At 32.9% G+C, this 16,269-nt stretch overlaps 3 protein-coding genes across 3 annotated transcripts; 2 read left to right on the top strand and 1 right to left on the bottom strand.

Annotated features, from left to right (window-relative positions):
- Nucleotides 1-969: 969 nt before the first annotated feature.
- LOC11441775 (uncharacterized) lies at nucleotides 970-3,748 on the bottom strand. Its single transcript, XM_024781318.2, has 2 exons — nucleotides 2,210-3,748; nucleotides 970-2,067 (listed from the first exon to the last, which is right to left on the bottom strand). The coding sequence occupies exon 1, from the start codon at nucleotides 3,526-3,528 to the stop codon at nucleotides 2,578-2,580; it is 951 nt and encodes a 316-aa protein (XP_024637086.1). The 5' UTR covers nucleotides 3,529-3,748; the 3' UTR covers nucleotides 970-2,067; nucleotides 2,210-2,577.
- Nucleotides 3,749-5,533: 1,785 nt separating this feature from the next.
- Nucleotides 5,534-10,869, top strand: LOC11424728 (mitochondrial outer membrane protein porin 6). The gene is made up of 7 exons (XM_003610088.4): nucleotides 5,534-5,669; nucleotides 5,839-5,915; nucleotides 6,526-6,593; nucleotides 7,399-7,509; nucleotides 7,776-7,868; nucleotides 8,514-8,722; nucleotides 9,982-10,869. Exons 2-7 carry the CDS (start codon nucleotides 5,867-5,869, stop codon nucleotides 10,289-10,291), a joined length of 840 nt encoding a protein of 279 aa, XP_003610136.1. The 5' UTR covers nucleotides 5,534-5,669; nucleotides 5,839-5,866; the 3' UTR covers nucleotides 10,292-10,869.
- Nucleotides 10,870-12,186: 1,317 nt separating this feature from the next.
- LOC11419607 (protein YIP4b) lies at nucleotides 12,187-15,626 on the top strand. Its single transcript, XM_003610086.4, has 3 exons — nucleotides 12,187-12,839; nucleotides 14,865-14,939; nucleotides 15,146-15,626. The coding sequence occupies exons 1-3, from the start codon at nucleotides 12,330-12,332 to the stop codon at nucleotides 15,404-15,406; spliced, it is 846 nt and encodes a 281-aa protein (XP_003610134.1). The 5' UTR covers nucleotides 12,187-12,329; the 3' UTR covers nucleotides 15,407-15,626.
- Nucleotides 15,627-16,269: the final 643 nt, after the last annotated feature.

The following is a 16,269-nucleotide window of genomic DNA, read 5'->3' as shown; positions in this document are numbered from 1 at the left end:
TTCCAGCTTGTAGGAAATGATTTTGAATAATGTGAGCTTAAAAGAAAGCTTTTATTCATTCTGTCATGATCTAATTCAACAGAAAGTCTTTGATTTATCTTAGTTTTTTTTTTTAAGGATCGATTTATCTTAGTTGTTGTTACCGTTGGATGATGTTTGTTATTGAATTTCCATTGAAATAGTTAAAAATTCCGTAGTTGACATTCCCTTGAGTGTATGTCTCTATTTGATGATGTTTGTTACTGCTTAGTCTTTGTCTATATGTTACATGTGGTTCACTATCTGGATTTATATGATGATTGAAACAAGGTAATGTATGTTCATGTGAGGGAACTAGGAAGGAGATATATTCAGCGCATGGACAAATTTTTGCAGTATAAAAGCGGCTGATCATTCCGTAAATAAGCAAGATGTTAAATAGTTTTTTTTTGTGGGATTTGGTGGCTAGTGATCACCTACTGATTTGTGAATTGAGAAAGACTCGTACTTTGTACCTTGGAGTAATTCAAAGGGGGCATGGTAATGTTGTGATTATAACATGAAAATGTGCTGAAAAGTGGTGCAGGATTCTGATTGAAGCATCAAAGGTCTATATGATTGCATGTTATTAATCTTTCTAACTTAGGGATCTTATTGTAGTGATGGTGTCCTAGTGTGCCACAAAAATTGTGTTATTGGTTGCTGTTATCGTTTGACAGTATCCTTACTTTAGTTATAAAGCTGATTTTTGGTTGGTCTTGTGTTGGTTTTGTATTATTGGTGACGTGGTATGGGAAAAGAGACCAACGATAGTGATTTCGAGTCTTTTTCTATACTCACGACATTATTAATATTTAATCCTATATTTTCTTTAGAGATTACAAGAGTCATTTTGAAAATGTCAAGGGGAAAAAGGGAGGAAAAACTTTAAGGGCTAAAAACATAAAATCTAATATTTAGGACTGCACACAATTTTATATAAACCTGGAAATTCTCTTCAGTATTGTGAAATTTGGAAATGTTTCATAATCACAATCTATACAATAGCTATTAGTTTTCAAAAACATCTCTACTCTATCACAAACTTTAACAAATCAAGCATTTCATTTAACTTCAAGATTGGCAGTGAAATCCAAGGACAGTTTAGTGATAAATCACACAGCTGAATCGAGTAGCCGAGTGATCTGCAAATAAACAGAGATGCAAATTTTTAAACCAAAGAGATCCATCCATTGCAGCATCATCTTTCCATGCGATCACCCCACCTTTTTTTCTTATGTCTTTAGTGTTAAACTTTTATTTGCTTCATAGTTCATACTGTTGGCTGCACTTTTGGAATATTTAGAGAGAGCTGTGTTAGGCTTGGACAATATGCTGCACATATCTTGTTAGAAAATGAAATAGTAAATTTGTCATTTTTGTGAACATAAGCTCATTAGTTTTGGTAAAGAATCTATATCAGGATTTAAAGAAAAAACAAATTATGCATGTCCAAATATTCACCTATGACTCCTTCCAATGAGGGTCAATTAAGATCTAGGCTTGGTGTATGAATGAATAAACCAATTCAAGTTTGAGAAAGAAAAAACTCACAGAAAGCTGATAATACAGCCATGCTGAGTATGCTGAAAGTTCTTGACAATGCACTAAGAAATAGGAACCAGTGGCAGTGATGGAGACTGCTATTCATATCAGAATTGGAACTGAGATAATTAAGTTTTTGATAAGCACAATATATGTAGATGTATGTTGCATTCTTCTTAATGTAATGAGGAGGATATATCATGTGAAATTGATATTGAAATGCCAATTGAAGGTGGCAGTGTTGGCGTGGCGGTTATTTCAAAATATGATTATGACTAAGGATAATTTATTCAGAGAGAAGTACTAAATGATGCATAAACAGAATGCTCTTATGGGTGTGGTCTGAGAGAAAGTGCTTCAATATTTTCTTCGAGTGCAACTTAAACATGGAGATCTGATATAAGATTCTGAGTTGGTTGAACGTATCTGGAGCGCTTCACAATTCTGCATTATCAAACATCCATCGGTTCAAAGGATTGTGTGAAACAGGCACAGTTTATTCCCCTGCATATGAGTAATGTTGAAAGGGTGCAACGAAAATATAAACAGAAAAAGATAAAACATTAAAAAAAAAAAAAAAAATAGGACTAAAATTGAAATTATATAAAAATATTAAATAAAATAAATGAATTATATATATTCATACATGATACAAGAGTTCTCACTAAGATTGGAACAAGAGTTCCTCCAAGTTCATACATGCTTGCAGAAAAATGGCAGAGTATAGCATAACAACAACAACAAGAGGATTTCTGAATTCTGAAACAGTGTTGAATACTTGCTTCAATGCTTTTGTCTATTGTACCATTGTCAGTTGTCACCGTCACGGACTCTGTTTCCTTATTTGAACTAAATCCCCTGTTTTCACGACAAAATCTCATGTTTCTCTACACATAAAAACTCTCACTTTTCTCCCCCCTCAATCAAATGAAATTTGATATCATATTATTTCATCATATATCAAAAAATAAAATTAAAACAATGGCACCAAAAAAAGGCTAATTAATAATTAAGCTAAGCTATATGATACATCTTGGATTCCTTCAATGGACCAGTATGGTTAAAAAAATTAAGTGTCTTAATCCACTTCTCTTGATTCTTCAACAAATGAACTGCAATAGTATCATTCACAAGCTCATGACTACAAACAGAAACTGGATCAGGATAATTATACATAGACCATTTTGCATTAAACCTGTTTAATCCTCTACGACCCCATCTCATCCAATCACCAAACACCTTATCTTCTGGACCCTCCACGTGTTTCTTTGGTATATCAGAACCATGAATCCACTCAACAATATCCCAACTTACCAAAAACCCCATCCCTGACATGTAATGTTTAAAAGGGTCCATGCTTCCACACGGTATCACAAAACCATAGTATAAATCCTCCTTCGGTAACGGTTTTAACGATTTTACCAAACTGTTTAACCTCACGTAGGTATCATCATCTGCTTTCATAACGTAGTGGTATGGAGGGTAATCTGGTCCATTCACTGTTTCATTGAAAATCTCTGGTAAACTTGTGAAGAACGTTGATGTTTTTCCTTTGTTCATGTTTTCTGTGCAGTTGAGAATTATGATGTCGTTGTAACGCATGATTTCTAAAGCGATTATGGTTTTTTGATCTTCTTTTGTAATATTACAGAACACGAACTTCACGTCGATTTTTGCACCTTCAGGGTTTTGTGTACCGTATACTAGACGGAGGAAGTGTCGTCGTAGGTATTGGTCGGGAAGTGTGAGAACTCCGATGAGGATTCGAATCTCTTGTTGTTGTTGTTGTTCGTTTATTGAAACTGAGGTGGAAGTGTTTGTTGTGTTGTTTGAAAGTGTGCATCGACCAAATCTTAGAAGATTCTCGAATCGAACTTCGTTTATGGAAGCTAATATGCAGAGGAAGAAGATGGATAAGAAACATAAGAGCATGAAACGTTTTCTGTTTGGTTTTGGGGATTTCATTGCCACTATATTGTGTTGTTGTTGAATGGTGTAATTCAGAAATGGCAAAAGAAGAAGAAGAAAGAAAAGGAATGTGAATTATGGAGTGCTTGGAAATGTGAGTGGTGATGAAACTAATTAATAAAAAAATTCATAAAGTTTCTTCGAGGTAACGCATTGGTTTTCTTTTCGTCCTCTTGGGATTTCCCTTTCACTTTTGACTTCTTCTATTGTAAGAAGAGTGTGATTGATAATAAATTGTTAAACATGAAAAGAAATTAAGATTGCTTGTGTAGTATGATGGAAATCAATTAACGGTTAATTTAATTACTAACTAAAGTATATTAAATGTTGAGAAATATTGTGATGATTTGATTAACTAGACTAGGGATCGGTGTGGATCTTTCAATGTATGTCCCTAATATGTGCCTGATATGGAGTAACTTCGCAAATTAATTATTAGTTAATTGAACACTAGCGTGAGAAAGCAACATTGAGATGGTGGAGTTGAGCCTAAATGCTGGCTGCAACAGTATGTTGAATCTCGTTTCGTTTGCGTGATTTTGATATAAAGTGGTTTGGTCAACTTTTCGTAAGTAGGCATATTGCATGAATGAAGAAGGAGAGCTTGGACATAACTCACGCCATACTTGACTATAAAGCAAGTAACACCATTGACCAGGAAATAATTATTTAGATTAGAAGTCATCAGTTAAAATACTATAATTGTAATTAACTTTGATCTTATTGGGACAATTTCAATTTGGTTCTGCTTGTGCTATGGCCTAGTGCCTCCTAAGTTATAATACATGCTCTTAATTAACATTCTAGTATCATCAAAATACATGGTGTTAATTGTGACATTTGCTTAAGGTTTAAATATGTTTTTGGTCTCTATAAAATTGAGATATTTTATGTTTAGTTCTTACTTAATTTTAATAGTTATTTTAGCCCTTAGAAAATTTGCACTCAGTATTAGTCCTTACTCAATTCAAATTTGTTTAATTTATACTAAACTCTTGAGTTTTTGGACAATTTTTTGCAGACATGTTAAGAACATTACTAAAAGTTCCTCCGCAAAAAATTGTCGCAAAATTTGTTTCACACGTCCATATTTTGTTACTTTTATCTATAACTTTTGCCGTTTTAAAAAATTCATATTTAATTTATTTCATGTTAAAAAAAATTCTAAATTTTAGTAAATGAACCTTTCATAGTGTTCTAAACTTGTCTTAAAAGAATTGTTAAAAAATTTAAGAGTTTAAGGATAGTTAAACAAACTTTATTTTAGCAGAGACTAAAATTAGAAATAATTCTTTTTCGTAATTTTTTTTGTAGGGACTAAAAAACCTATTGAGATTTTTCATCAGGAAATATGAGGTTGAATTCAAAGTCATGGCGGCTATGTTTTATGGATTGTTGTGGTTAATATTGTTATACTATAGACACCTTTATTTAGGTTTTAAATACGAAACTCAATAGACATGGTTGTTTATGAGATTTTGGTGGTATAGGATGAACCTACAATTTAGGTCCTAACTAATAAATATATATAAACATCAAATTTGAATACATGATACAAAAACTTTGAACTTTTTATTTAATATTCAAATTTCGTACTTATTTTTTTAAGCCTAGGGCGGTCGCCCTTTTTGCCTGTCTTAGATACGACTCTGTCAATAGATAACAAGTACGTCTTCAATGAGTAACTCAATAGATAATGTTAACATTGTTATACTAGAGACACCTTTGTTTGGGTTTAAATATGAAACTTTACAATTGTGTATACAAATTTCAGACGATGTTTATCACTTCATCTACAAACCAAAAAAGAAAATAGCAGTAGAAACGACCAACTGATAGTGCATGAAGAAACAAATTTTATTTTAAAACATTAATCATTATATTTTTTATATATTTTTTTGAAAGATTAATACTTTTTATATATAACAATTAAAACCATATATTTTTAAAAATAACATAACCTTGTGAAAAAGTTAAAACCCTCTTGTAAATGTAAAAAAACAAATAAAACCCTAAATGAATAAAAAGTCTCGGTGAAAAAAATGCAAAAGCAAACCCAGCAGCTCCATAAAAAAATGCAGTAGCTGGACACTTTGCTCTTGTATCAGAAACGAGCAGCCAGTACTTCGCCACGAACAGTGAGAAACTCCGTCCACGCTTTCCTTTTCTTTTATCTTTTATTTTTTTTATGCGATTCCAGCTCGATTTGCGTCGCAGTAGATTACAGTTCCCCTCCGCATCGCGATTCAAAACATACGAATGTTTGGATCCGAAAATTGACAACTGACTGTGGTTTTGCATTTGCAGGGTTTAGCACATTTCATCCTCATTCATTATGGCTAACGGTCCAGCACCGTTTTCTGAGATTGGCAAAAGAGCAAGAGGTATTACAATAATTCAGTATTTATTTTCATATTCTGATTCACTATAAGCTCTCCGTTATAGCTTATGAAAACAACTGATTATACAAAAACTGTTTGAATTTATTTTATCTTGTGTTGTAGAAATAGCTTATTCATAAGAGCTTATGCTATAAGCTGCAAAATTAGTTCTTTAACCCTACAGAGTCTAAATAGACCCCTCGTTACATTAGGATATGGAAAGTGTTGTCAAATATCAGCATGGCCGATTGCGGTGTTTGACTGTTCACCAGGAGTATTCGACACCACTGATTACAATTTATTACTTGTTCACCCCTCACTCAAGTATACATCATATATGTAAGACACGTCACTTAACCAAAATATTTTGATTAAGTTAAGTAGAATTTATCAATGAATCACCTCACCAATGTATTAATCGCCAGCGTTCTGAGAGAATGAATATGAAAAGTTTTTCTCCTTTTGAGAAACCTTTTTAATCACTAGAAGTCACCTGTGGTTAAACATCTAGATTTTTGGGCATCGGCTTCTTTATATTTCCCATCATGTCACATTTGAATTTTCTAAAATATATTGTTGGTACTAAGTTGTTAGTTTTATGGTTTGCTTGCAGACCTCTTGTACAAGGATTATAATTTCGACCACAAGTTTAGCCTGTCGATTCCAAGTTCCACTGGATTGGTAATTATTACCCCACTTTTCAACTATTATCATTAATTATATTTTTTCTTTGCAGTAGAGTGTTCAAATCCTTTTTGCTTGAATATGCCATAGTTCCAATCACACAGTCGCACAAATCTGTGCTTGTGTGTCTCTCAGTGTGTGCAATATTAACATGATTCTTCTTTTCATATATAATGATAAAATTTAATTACGTCCGTTGTCTATTTTTCTCTCTTTAAACTATCGAGTAAAAAAAAATAAAAAATGAAGTATGAATTTATTTTATACAATACATCATTGATTGATTCAGCTAAGTTTACTCATTGAAATGTGAATATTTGACACTGTTATTATTGTTATAATCAAATATCATTGGTTGTGGCATCAAATAAACTTTGAGATACTATATAGAATTATCTTTATTTACAAAGAATCATTGTTTCTTCTATTTAGGGTAATATATCAATTATCATATATGTTAAACATTGGAAGTCTCTGTTTATTGTAAATTTCTAAATAGTGCATTATGTATGCTGACCGTCAAATACTGCACCAATGTGGAGAGAACGGATATTGCTTTTTCCTCCCCTGATAAAGTCGATTTTATAAATTTTGCAACTTTTATATATTTATCTTTCATTTCGTTGGTGGTTTATATATTCTCATGGGGATGGGTGCTAAAGAGGATGCATATTTGTGGCAATGGGCAACTTGTGTTAATGTTATATTTTTCAAATGTATTGTAAGACAGGGAGCCTTTAGTCTGTTATTCTAACTGATGTAGTAATGTGCCTGATTTCAACTTCAATTTTCCATTTCGCAGGGCCTTACAGCTACAGGGTTGAAGAGGGATAAATTTTTTGTTGGTGACTTAAACACGCTTTACAAGAGTGGAAATGTTACAGTGGATGTGAAAGTCAATACAGACTCTAATGTAAGAAGTAGAGATATTTTATTTTTTTCCATCAAATATCATTCCTTTTATATATGATAATATAGGTACCTGTACTGCTTCTTCTCTTAATCTTTTGATCAGTGGTTTTTGCAACTTCATAAAAATTAAAACTGGTTCAGTTTTGTATGGTGATTTGAACTGAAACCGGTAGTTAATAACTTAGTAAGAGCGTAAGATGCTTCATTTTAGCTTTTATTTTTTCCTTCTCGTAATCATAATGATGTTTATGTGATTTAATTCCACAGGTATCTACAAAAGTGACTTTGAATGATGTTTCCCTTTCCCATAGTAAAAAAGTAGCGTTGAGCTTCAATATACCTGATCACAAGTCAGGAAAGGTGAGTAAAATCTAGCTTTTCAATGTGTGATAATGTTGATGCATGTTTCTTAAGACTGAATTTAAGGATGCAGTGTTTGTATTTGCTCTGGAAAATATTTTAAGTGTTACCTTACTTTTAATTATCTATCTTTGTGGATTTCGTGAATGCACAACTCTCCTGGAAATTCAATCCATACTATCAATGATGATAAAGCTTTTCAAATAAGCTCTTTAGTCAATAAAAGGGACTGCATTCCTTAAGTTATGCTGAAAATCGCTGTTTGCATATTATGTTGATGATAGTTGATTCACTTGCAAGTTAATAAGCTAAATATATGATATCATTAAGTTAAACTTTAAAAATATGAATTTTGTGTGTGAGATGTGGTAGACAGACTGTCTCTTTGTGGTTAAAGTTACCAGCAATTATTAATAACAGTAACACCGATGAAATGATTTTACTTGGGCAGTAACTGAGTGAAACAGCCATTCCAGTCATGGAGTGTGGCTGCCTATATTTAACAATTTTTTACCCTTCCAAATCCCATAATGTTGATGAGGTTCAGCTTCATGCGAAGGATCCTTTTTCATATGGTTAGCAAGACATATGCACTGTATTAACTTTGGCATTCTTACAACGTATCTGACTGGAATATTATGTCAGTTGGATGTGCAGTATCTTCATCCTCATGCAGCTATTGATTCCAGTATTGGCTTGAACCCAGCCCCTAAATTGGAGCTTTCCGCTGCAATTGGAAGCAAAGATATATCTATGGGTGCTGAAGTTGGATTCGATACAACCTCTGCTTCATTCTCAACATATAATGCCGGGATTGCCTTCAATAAACCAGATTTCTCTGCAACACTTATGCTGTAAGTGTTGTTAGTACCATATTTTCCTGGTTCAGTATCATAATTCATATTGTAATATCCCGTTATATTTCTTAAGCCAAAGAAACCATATCATTGCCTTCAATAAACCATATCATGGTTCAGTATCATAATTCATATCATGATTTGTTATTTGGAACTTTTTAACCAAAAAAAGTTAAGGGCTTCTTTGGTTTAAAAAACATGGTATGGTTTCACTAATCATTATGTGAGTGTTTCCATGTTTTCACTTTTATTTAAAGATTTTATACGGAAAATGGTCAATATACATTCTCGTCATATTCTAGAGTCTAGACAAATATTTGAAAGGGTAAATTACACTAATAATGGTTTTAGGATCTTTAAAAAAAAATGGTTTTAGGATTTTAGAAAATAAAATAAATTTCCAATTACCTATTTTGTCTTATTTATATCTTGGCCCAGAATAATTATTGAATCTATCATTGTCCCATTGTTGATAGTAGTGAACAAAAAATGTTTTCTTATATTAAAAATGCTCTAGGTTATCATTGAATTCTGAAACCTTAAAGTTGTGAACAACTGCTACGTGAGATATGAGCTGAAATAATTGCATCGCACTGGAGTTGAGGGTATTAATAGGTTTTATTTCTGAACTTTTAAATCTAAATTGATTAAAACCACAGTTCATCAAAGAAAATGAAACACGGGCATGGTTTTTGCAATTAGACCCCCAAATATATCTTCTATAAGTTTTGCAGATAATAAATCTTATAACAGTGTGGATAATTGTATGGTTTGTGTGAAATTTTCTACGAACCTTGGGATATTTCAATTTTTTTATTAGATTATTATTTTGGAGAGGATATCACACGATGAACACCTCTGATTGATGTACCATTTTCAATGCAATATGCCTTAGACCAGACCCCTCTGGTATATGGAGATTGGAGATAGTTTTTATTGTTTACCACATATCTCTTCATCGGTCATAAATTATTTGTACATGTGCGCCAAAAAAATTGTTTGTACAAGTCTTATTTAATTTTTATTTTTTTTTAAGAAAATCTTATTTATTTTTAAAAGATGCTAGTGTAGAAGCTACACATTTTATGGAAAATAATGCAACGGAGATTAAGAGAGATATCCATGTGCGTATATTGTTTACTTTTCCATTTTTTTTTTAGTGTCTTACTTTTGCTCACAGTTTGTGAAAGTTGTCTTTTCTTTCGGAAGTTGTAGGATTCAGGAAATGTGTTTACATGGACTCACTGTTTATGCAGGGCTGATAAAGGACAGTCTCTGAAGGCATCTTACATTCATTATGTGGACCGCCCAGATGGATTAACAGTTGCTGCTGAACTCGCTCACAAGTTGTCCTCTTCTGAGAACAGATTTACCTTTGGGACCTCACAGTCAATAGATCCAAAAACAGTTTTGAAGACTCGATTCAGTGATGATGGCAAAGCTGCCTTCCAATGCCAACGAGCGTGGAGGCCAAATTCACTCATAACCCTATCTGCCGAGTATGACTCCAAAAAAATCATTGGTTCACCTGCCAAATTCGGTCTCGCTCTTTCTCTCAAGCCTTAAACTGGTTTGGCAATCAAATCTTATTCAACGACTTTTTAACTTTACCATTCTATCATTTTACATTGTTGCCATTACCTCTGGTGGGATGTTTTAAGCCCTCTCATATCATAAGGTAAACCAAAGGAATCAATATAATTTGTGAAATCTTCTAAAGCGGCACAGGGGAGAGACCCGGTTTTGAAAACTTACATAATGATTAGAATTTTTGTTGCCGATTTATTGTGCTGCCATTCTATATCTGGCATAAGTTGTGGGATAAACGTTTTTTCCCTAGTGATTCATGGTCAGGTGAATAGTGGATGTCTGAGGTCTAATCTCATTATTTTACACAACATCTTCTCATATGAACCAATTGTGGTTTATCATTCTATTCCTTTAACACTTCATCTACAGAAAAATACGCATCTCGAGCAGTTGAATGATTACAATTTAGATGTTTTATACTAGGGATGTAGTATGCATAAGAGTAGATGAGGTGCTGGAGACGGATTCATATGGTGTATGTGAATAAATTCAATGATATGTATTATCTTTTTGACGTGGTTACATATTGGATATTGATGTTCAGACTTGTATCAGATTCTTTGCAATTCCACACTACAAGCATATTTCTTGGACACCGGGTAAATAAAACTGGATCGAATTGGTTGATTCAGTCTAATAGATCGGAAACCATGCATATCTTTGGTCTAATGAGCAGTGTAATCTATTTCCTAGGACTGCTCAAAAAATTGCTAAATCGGTTAAAATCTTACTTAAACCAGCAAAAATCAGCTTTTCTACTGTCAAGAAAGGCATGGCTTTCTAGTTTTAAGAAAAGGCATAATTACGTTGTTTTGCGTTGTTTTCAACAGAATTGGTTGCAATTTGGCAGACATCACTATTGCACTCAAAGGCAGGTGTGAATATAGTTAAGGTTGTTTTGGTGCAGTGTAGACTGTAGATACGGGATTTGCTATTAATGGCGGAATCCTCTTTCATTTTTTAACCCTTTATTTTCTGTACATATTACCCAAGTTTTAGAGAGAAGCTCAAGTTTGTAGCTTCCAAATATCACGGCAATATTTACATCGAAATGCGAGAATTGGTGATTCAACGCTACACCAAACATAGTATAAGTATATGTACATTTAGTGGATCCAATTAATATACATTTCAAAATTCTTAAAAACTATAGTATCAAAGAGGATCCTAACTCGGAAAAAAGTTGCTGGTGCTGGTTGTAGGAAGATGCGTTAATTGGTTTGTATCACGTTGAAGATAGAAATCATGTACTTTGAATGAGTAAGCATGTTAATTTACGAGGGAGCTCTGCCATCTGCACAATTTTTTCCTTAATAAAATTGTTTTAGTATTTAAAGATTTTTTACATTATCGATGAATTATAAATTAACTATAATTATAAATGAATCTGGTTTGTCGATAGTGTAAACTTTTTACCCCAATAGTATATGAAAAATAATCTTGTCAGAATATTCTCTTTCAAAAAAATTAATTCTGCCCTAAATTAACATAATTATAAAATTGAAAAATATGTTTAACCATTTTTTTAGGGAATATTTAACCATTTTTTAAATAAAATATATAACCCATTTTAGAATTTTTCTCTTTTTTTTTTTTTTTTTATAAACGAGAATTCTCTCAAATGAATGCACTAACAGAAGTCATCGTAAACTTTGCTCAGTTGGTTGAACAATACATAAAATATGCATTCAGAGTTCAAACTCTGACCACTACAAAAAAAAAAAAAAAATGCACCAACAAAAAATCAAATGAAAAGAACCAAGTTTATACAAAAATAAATAAATAAAAAGAACCAAGAGTTTAATTAAATGCTCGTGTTGTCCAAAAATTTGGCATTTACATTGGCCAATTTGATTTTGATATTTTAATTTGAAAACTTAACACATAAGCTAAATTAAGAAGAGAGGAAAGAAAAAGCGTAGGAGTAGGGTAATTGAAATTTCATTCATAGTGAAAGAAAGAAAGAAAGTGATTCTGGTTGGTTTGTTACGTGAGAGTTTCGTTTGAATCAAAAATGTCCCACAGCGACACCATACCCCTTCACGCATCATCCCAATCTGACATCGACGAGATCGAAAATCTCATCTACGCTTCTCCGGCCACCGTTCTTCCTGCTCGTCCACCATCTCCTCCACGCGCTTCAATCCCCGTCACTTCTTCCACTTCTTCTCCTTTCATCAATTCCAATCTTCCTAATCCTGCACCCCCCAAATCCTCTTCTCTCCCCTCTCTCCCAAAACCCCCTTCTTCTTCTCTCCCTCCTCTTCCTCCTCCTCCTTCTTCTACCCGACCCGATATCTCCACCTCCGGATTCGGACCTGCTCCCAATACCTTGACTGAACCTGTTTGGGATACTGTCAAAAGAGATCTCTCCAGGATTGTTAGTAATTTGAAACTTGTTGTTTTTCCTAACCCTAATCGTGAAGATCCTGGTAAGGCTTTGCGTGATTGGGATCTTTGGGGACCTTTCTTCTTCATTGTTTTCTTAGGTCTCACTCTTTCTTGGTCCGCTTCTGTCAAAAAGGTATGATTCTATTCAGATCATGAATTACATTCATTTATCAATTATTTGTCATTAAGAATCTGAGATTATGTTGATGTGGAAGGTTGTTATAGTAATTTGTCTAGATCTTGAAGATTAGTGATTGTTCATAGTCAATTCAGATTAGAATGATTTTCTTTATTTGTAAATACATTTGTTTCTTTCTTTACGAAATTTCCATGTAACTAGGGAATTGGATGGTGATTTAACCTTTTTCACAATATAGTAAATGGTTCCCGTACAGTCTTTAGATGCGGATAATCTCCATTTTTCTTGTAGAAGTTGACTTTAATATTAAGGGGCATGATATTAGTAGGTAAGATTAGATAATTGTTATCCTGTTAGGATTATTCAATGTTGCATTAGGCCAATGATCTTATGTATTTCGGGTCCGTTGATTTTTTGGTACCCAGCTGATATGTAGAACTGTGTCCATTCAAGAGATTTCCCTAATAATAAATGTTAATAGTCTTTATGTTGTTAATTATGCTCATTTTTATCTGGACTCATAATAAATTGAATTTCTTGCTGGGATTCTCTTCAATTTGTGGTTTGGTATGTAGTTCTTCACACATTGTCAACACTGATTATATATTCACCACTCTTTTTCTCTGCGTGAATTTATACCAAAGGGATTGGAACATATAAATTCTGAAAATAGAGAAGTAAAATCTTTATTAGCCCTGTTTTTTTAATTGTCTGTGTATATGTTTATAAAGATGGCTTAGTGTTTTGGAGTCATAGGGTGCAAGATTCATATCCCACTCTCCGCTAACATCTAACAAATCTAACAATTTATTAACATTTTCCTTTCCAAATAACATTTAGATTGCATTTTGATAGAAATATAACATTGGCCGTATTCTTTCTCTGATTTCCCACAAAACTGTTTTTTGAACTTGTATTTGCAATTTTCAAAGTAATGTTGTACATTTGTAGAGTTTTGTCTCCCTATATATTAGTAATGTATGCGACTTGTCATCTCTTGCAAAGATGGTACTGTGATCTTACCGTCATTACCTAGAGATGCATAATTTGTTTTCTGCATGGGCATAAACGATAAAGTTTTCTGCATTGGCATAAATGACCAACTGCAACTACTCAAGGAAGGGTTTTGAAAACAATAAAATCAATCAACACAATACCTAATCCTAAATCGTAACATGAACATATAGTGAGCCTAACTACAAATACGTTCAGAATTACCTGAACGTGCAGATTTGAATGAGTCCGTGATCTGTTTGCAACCTTTTCTGTTGTGTGTGGGTGAGGAGAAAAAAACTATTTGTATTCCACTAGTGATGAAATATGTGTTCCTAAATGGGACAGCTACACCATATAATGGAAAGAAATAGGGGCTTCTCTTTGTTAGATGACTGGACTCGCTTATCTATCATAGCTAGTCCACATAAGACCTTCCGCATTCACCCATTACCGAAAGTGCTTCACAATAATTATCTCATTCAAATCCAGTAATATAAACTACATAATTGGGACTAACGATTGCAATATACTACAACAACAACAACAACCAAACCTTATCCCACTAAGTGGAGCCGGAATACTAACAATGGCAATATATTCTAATATTTTGACATCAAATAATTTGAGTATTAGGAACAATTAATCTGACTTAGTCCAAGTTTTAAAATAACCGAACATGTTTTTCTTTGAAATTTTCCTTAGATAGCTGAAAGTACTTAGTTTTGAAGTTTTCATTTGATGGGATTTTTAGTAAACAAGAACTGTGGTAGCCAACAGTTTTCAGAACTGCTGCCTGCTTCCCTCTCCCTCTAACGTGCCATTCAGTTCTATAAAGCATATAACACATTGGCTGTGATAGATGCATGTAAGACCTGTCAAATTCTAAGTTGGCTCCTTTGTCTTTTATACTATATATTCTGCTCATTATTTGCAGCTCTTTACTCTTGTTTTCTACATTATTTGCACGACCTGTCAAATGAATTTAGTCATGTTCCTTCTGACATTTTCTTTTCATTGTCTCAGTCTGAGGTTTTTGCGGTTGCATTTGCCTTACTTGCTGCTGGTGCTGTAATTTTGACATTGAATGTCCTGCTTCTGGTAATAGCCTCTTTCTGTCTTTCATCTCACCATTTTATGAGCTTTTAACTTTTTTTCAGTGTCATATTTACTGGTCGAGGTGTTGTAAAATATATGTTTTGATGTATAAAAAGGAAGATTTAATTGTAGCATAAGGTAGCCTAATTGAGAGGCAAAAAGGGCAGGGGCATATATTTGACTTTGTCTTCGTCTCTTCAACTTTTCAGGGTGGACACATTATTTTCTTCCAGAGTCTGAGTCTGCTGGGTTATTGCTTATTCCCTCTTGATGTTGGTGCATTAATTTGTATGTTGAAGAACAATGTTATAGTGAAAGTGGTAGTGGTATGTGTGACATTGGCGTGGAGCTCTTGGGCTGCATATCCTTTCATGAGTTCTGCAGTCAACCCCAGAAGAAAAGCTCTTGCTCTCTACCCTGTTTTTCTCATGTATGTATCTGTTGGTTTTCTCATCATTGCCATTGACTAAATGCATCAATGTTTCTGATTACTTTATTCAGATAACTACTTGGAATTCCCTTCTAAATAGGAATTTTTGTTTAATGATCAACCTATCTTATTCTTTGTTACCCTTCTTTTGTACTCGCGCCCCATTTTCTTTTTCTGTTTGATATTTTTGTTAGATATATGAAGACAAATGATTGTATAATATTACATGGAATATATGATGAGACCAAACTTGCTGCAAACCATCTCGTTTAATTATATTTTCCCTTATTACAGTATTTAGTATGTGAAAATGAATTCTGGCAGGGATGGAGGGCATATAGAAAGAGGGAATTAAACAAAGATTGTTTTATTTTTTGGATACAAAATTATTCCTTATTTTTGTTTATTTATAACGAATACTATATTTTCACAAGATTAATTCTTTTTTAAGTTAAGATTTATTTACTCGAATATTTTATTGACATTATAAAAATTGTATTGTGTTCTTTCAAAAAAAAAAATTGTATCGTGTGAAACTATATTTGGATGCATTGACGGCACAATTTTTAATATAATATTACTATATTTGCTTCTTTAACCGGTGTTCAACAGAACTAGAACACTGGTTAGCATTTTTCATTTCTATATTTCAAGTTGCATTTTGAACTTACCTATCGGTGCTAATGAATATTTATTATTATTATTATTAAAGTAGTACTCCCTTTATTTCAAAATAATAGTTGTTTACGATTTACGTACGATTTTTAAGAAAACGATTAATTTTATTGATTTCAATGGTAAAATTAGTATCATTTACTAAAATATTTTTATTAATTATAGTTTGTGGAATAGTTAAGTTGGATGAAATTCAATAAATAAAAGTATAATAGTGAAAAAAAAATA

This window comes from Medicago truncatula, chromosome 4 (genome assembly GCF_003473485.1).
Source record: "Medicago truncatula cultivar Jemalong A17 chromosome 4, MtrunA17r5.0-ANR, whole genome shotgun sequence".
Lineage (NCBI taxonomy): Eukaryota > Viridiplantae > Streptophyta > Magnoliopsida > Fabales > Fabaceae > Medicago > Medicago truncatula.
The sequence above is the reverse complement of the archived record's forward strand: the minus strand, read 5'-3'. Positions and strand labels throughout refer to the sequence as shown.

Excerpts from the sequence above, each read along its gene's own strand:
- LOC11424728 (XM_003610088.4), top strand. The coding sequence starts at position 5,867 with ATGGCTAACGGTCCAGCACCGTTTTCTGAGATTGGCAAAAGAGCAAGA. Across the intron at positions 6,594-7,398 it reads TTCCAAGTTCCACTGGATTG|GGCCTTACAGCTACAGGGTT; the intron begins GTAATTATTACC and ends TCCATTTCGCAG. Across the intron at positions 7,869-8,513 it reads CTGATCACAAGTCAGGAAAG|TTGGATGTGCAGTATCTTCA; the intron begins GTGAGTAAAATC and ends ATATTATGTCAG.
- LOC11419607 (XM_003610086.4), top strand. The coding sequence starts at position 12,330 with ATGTCCCACAGCGACACCATACCCCTTCACGCATCATCCCAATCTGAC. Across the intron at positions 12,840-14,864 it reads GGTCCGCTTCTGTCAAAAAG|TCTGAGGTTTTTGCGGTTGC; the intron begins GTATGATTCTAT and ends TCATTGTCTCAG. Across the intron at positions 14,940-15,145 it reads CATTGAATGTCCTGCTTCTG|GGTGGACACATTATTTTCTT; the intron begins GTAATAGCCTCT and ends TCAACTTTTCAG.
- LOC11441775 (XM_024781318.2), bottom strand. The coding sequence starts at position 3,528 with ATGAAATCCCCAAAACCAAACAGAAAACGTTTCATGCTCTTATGTTTC.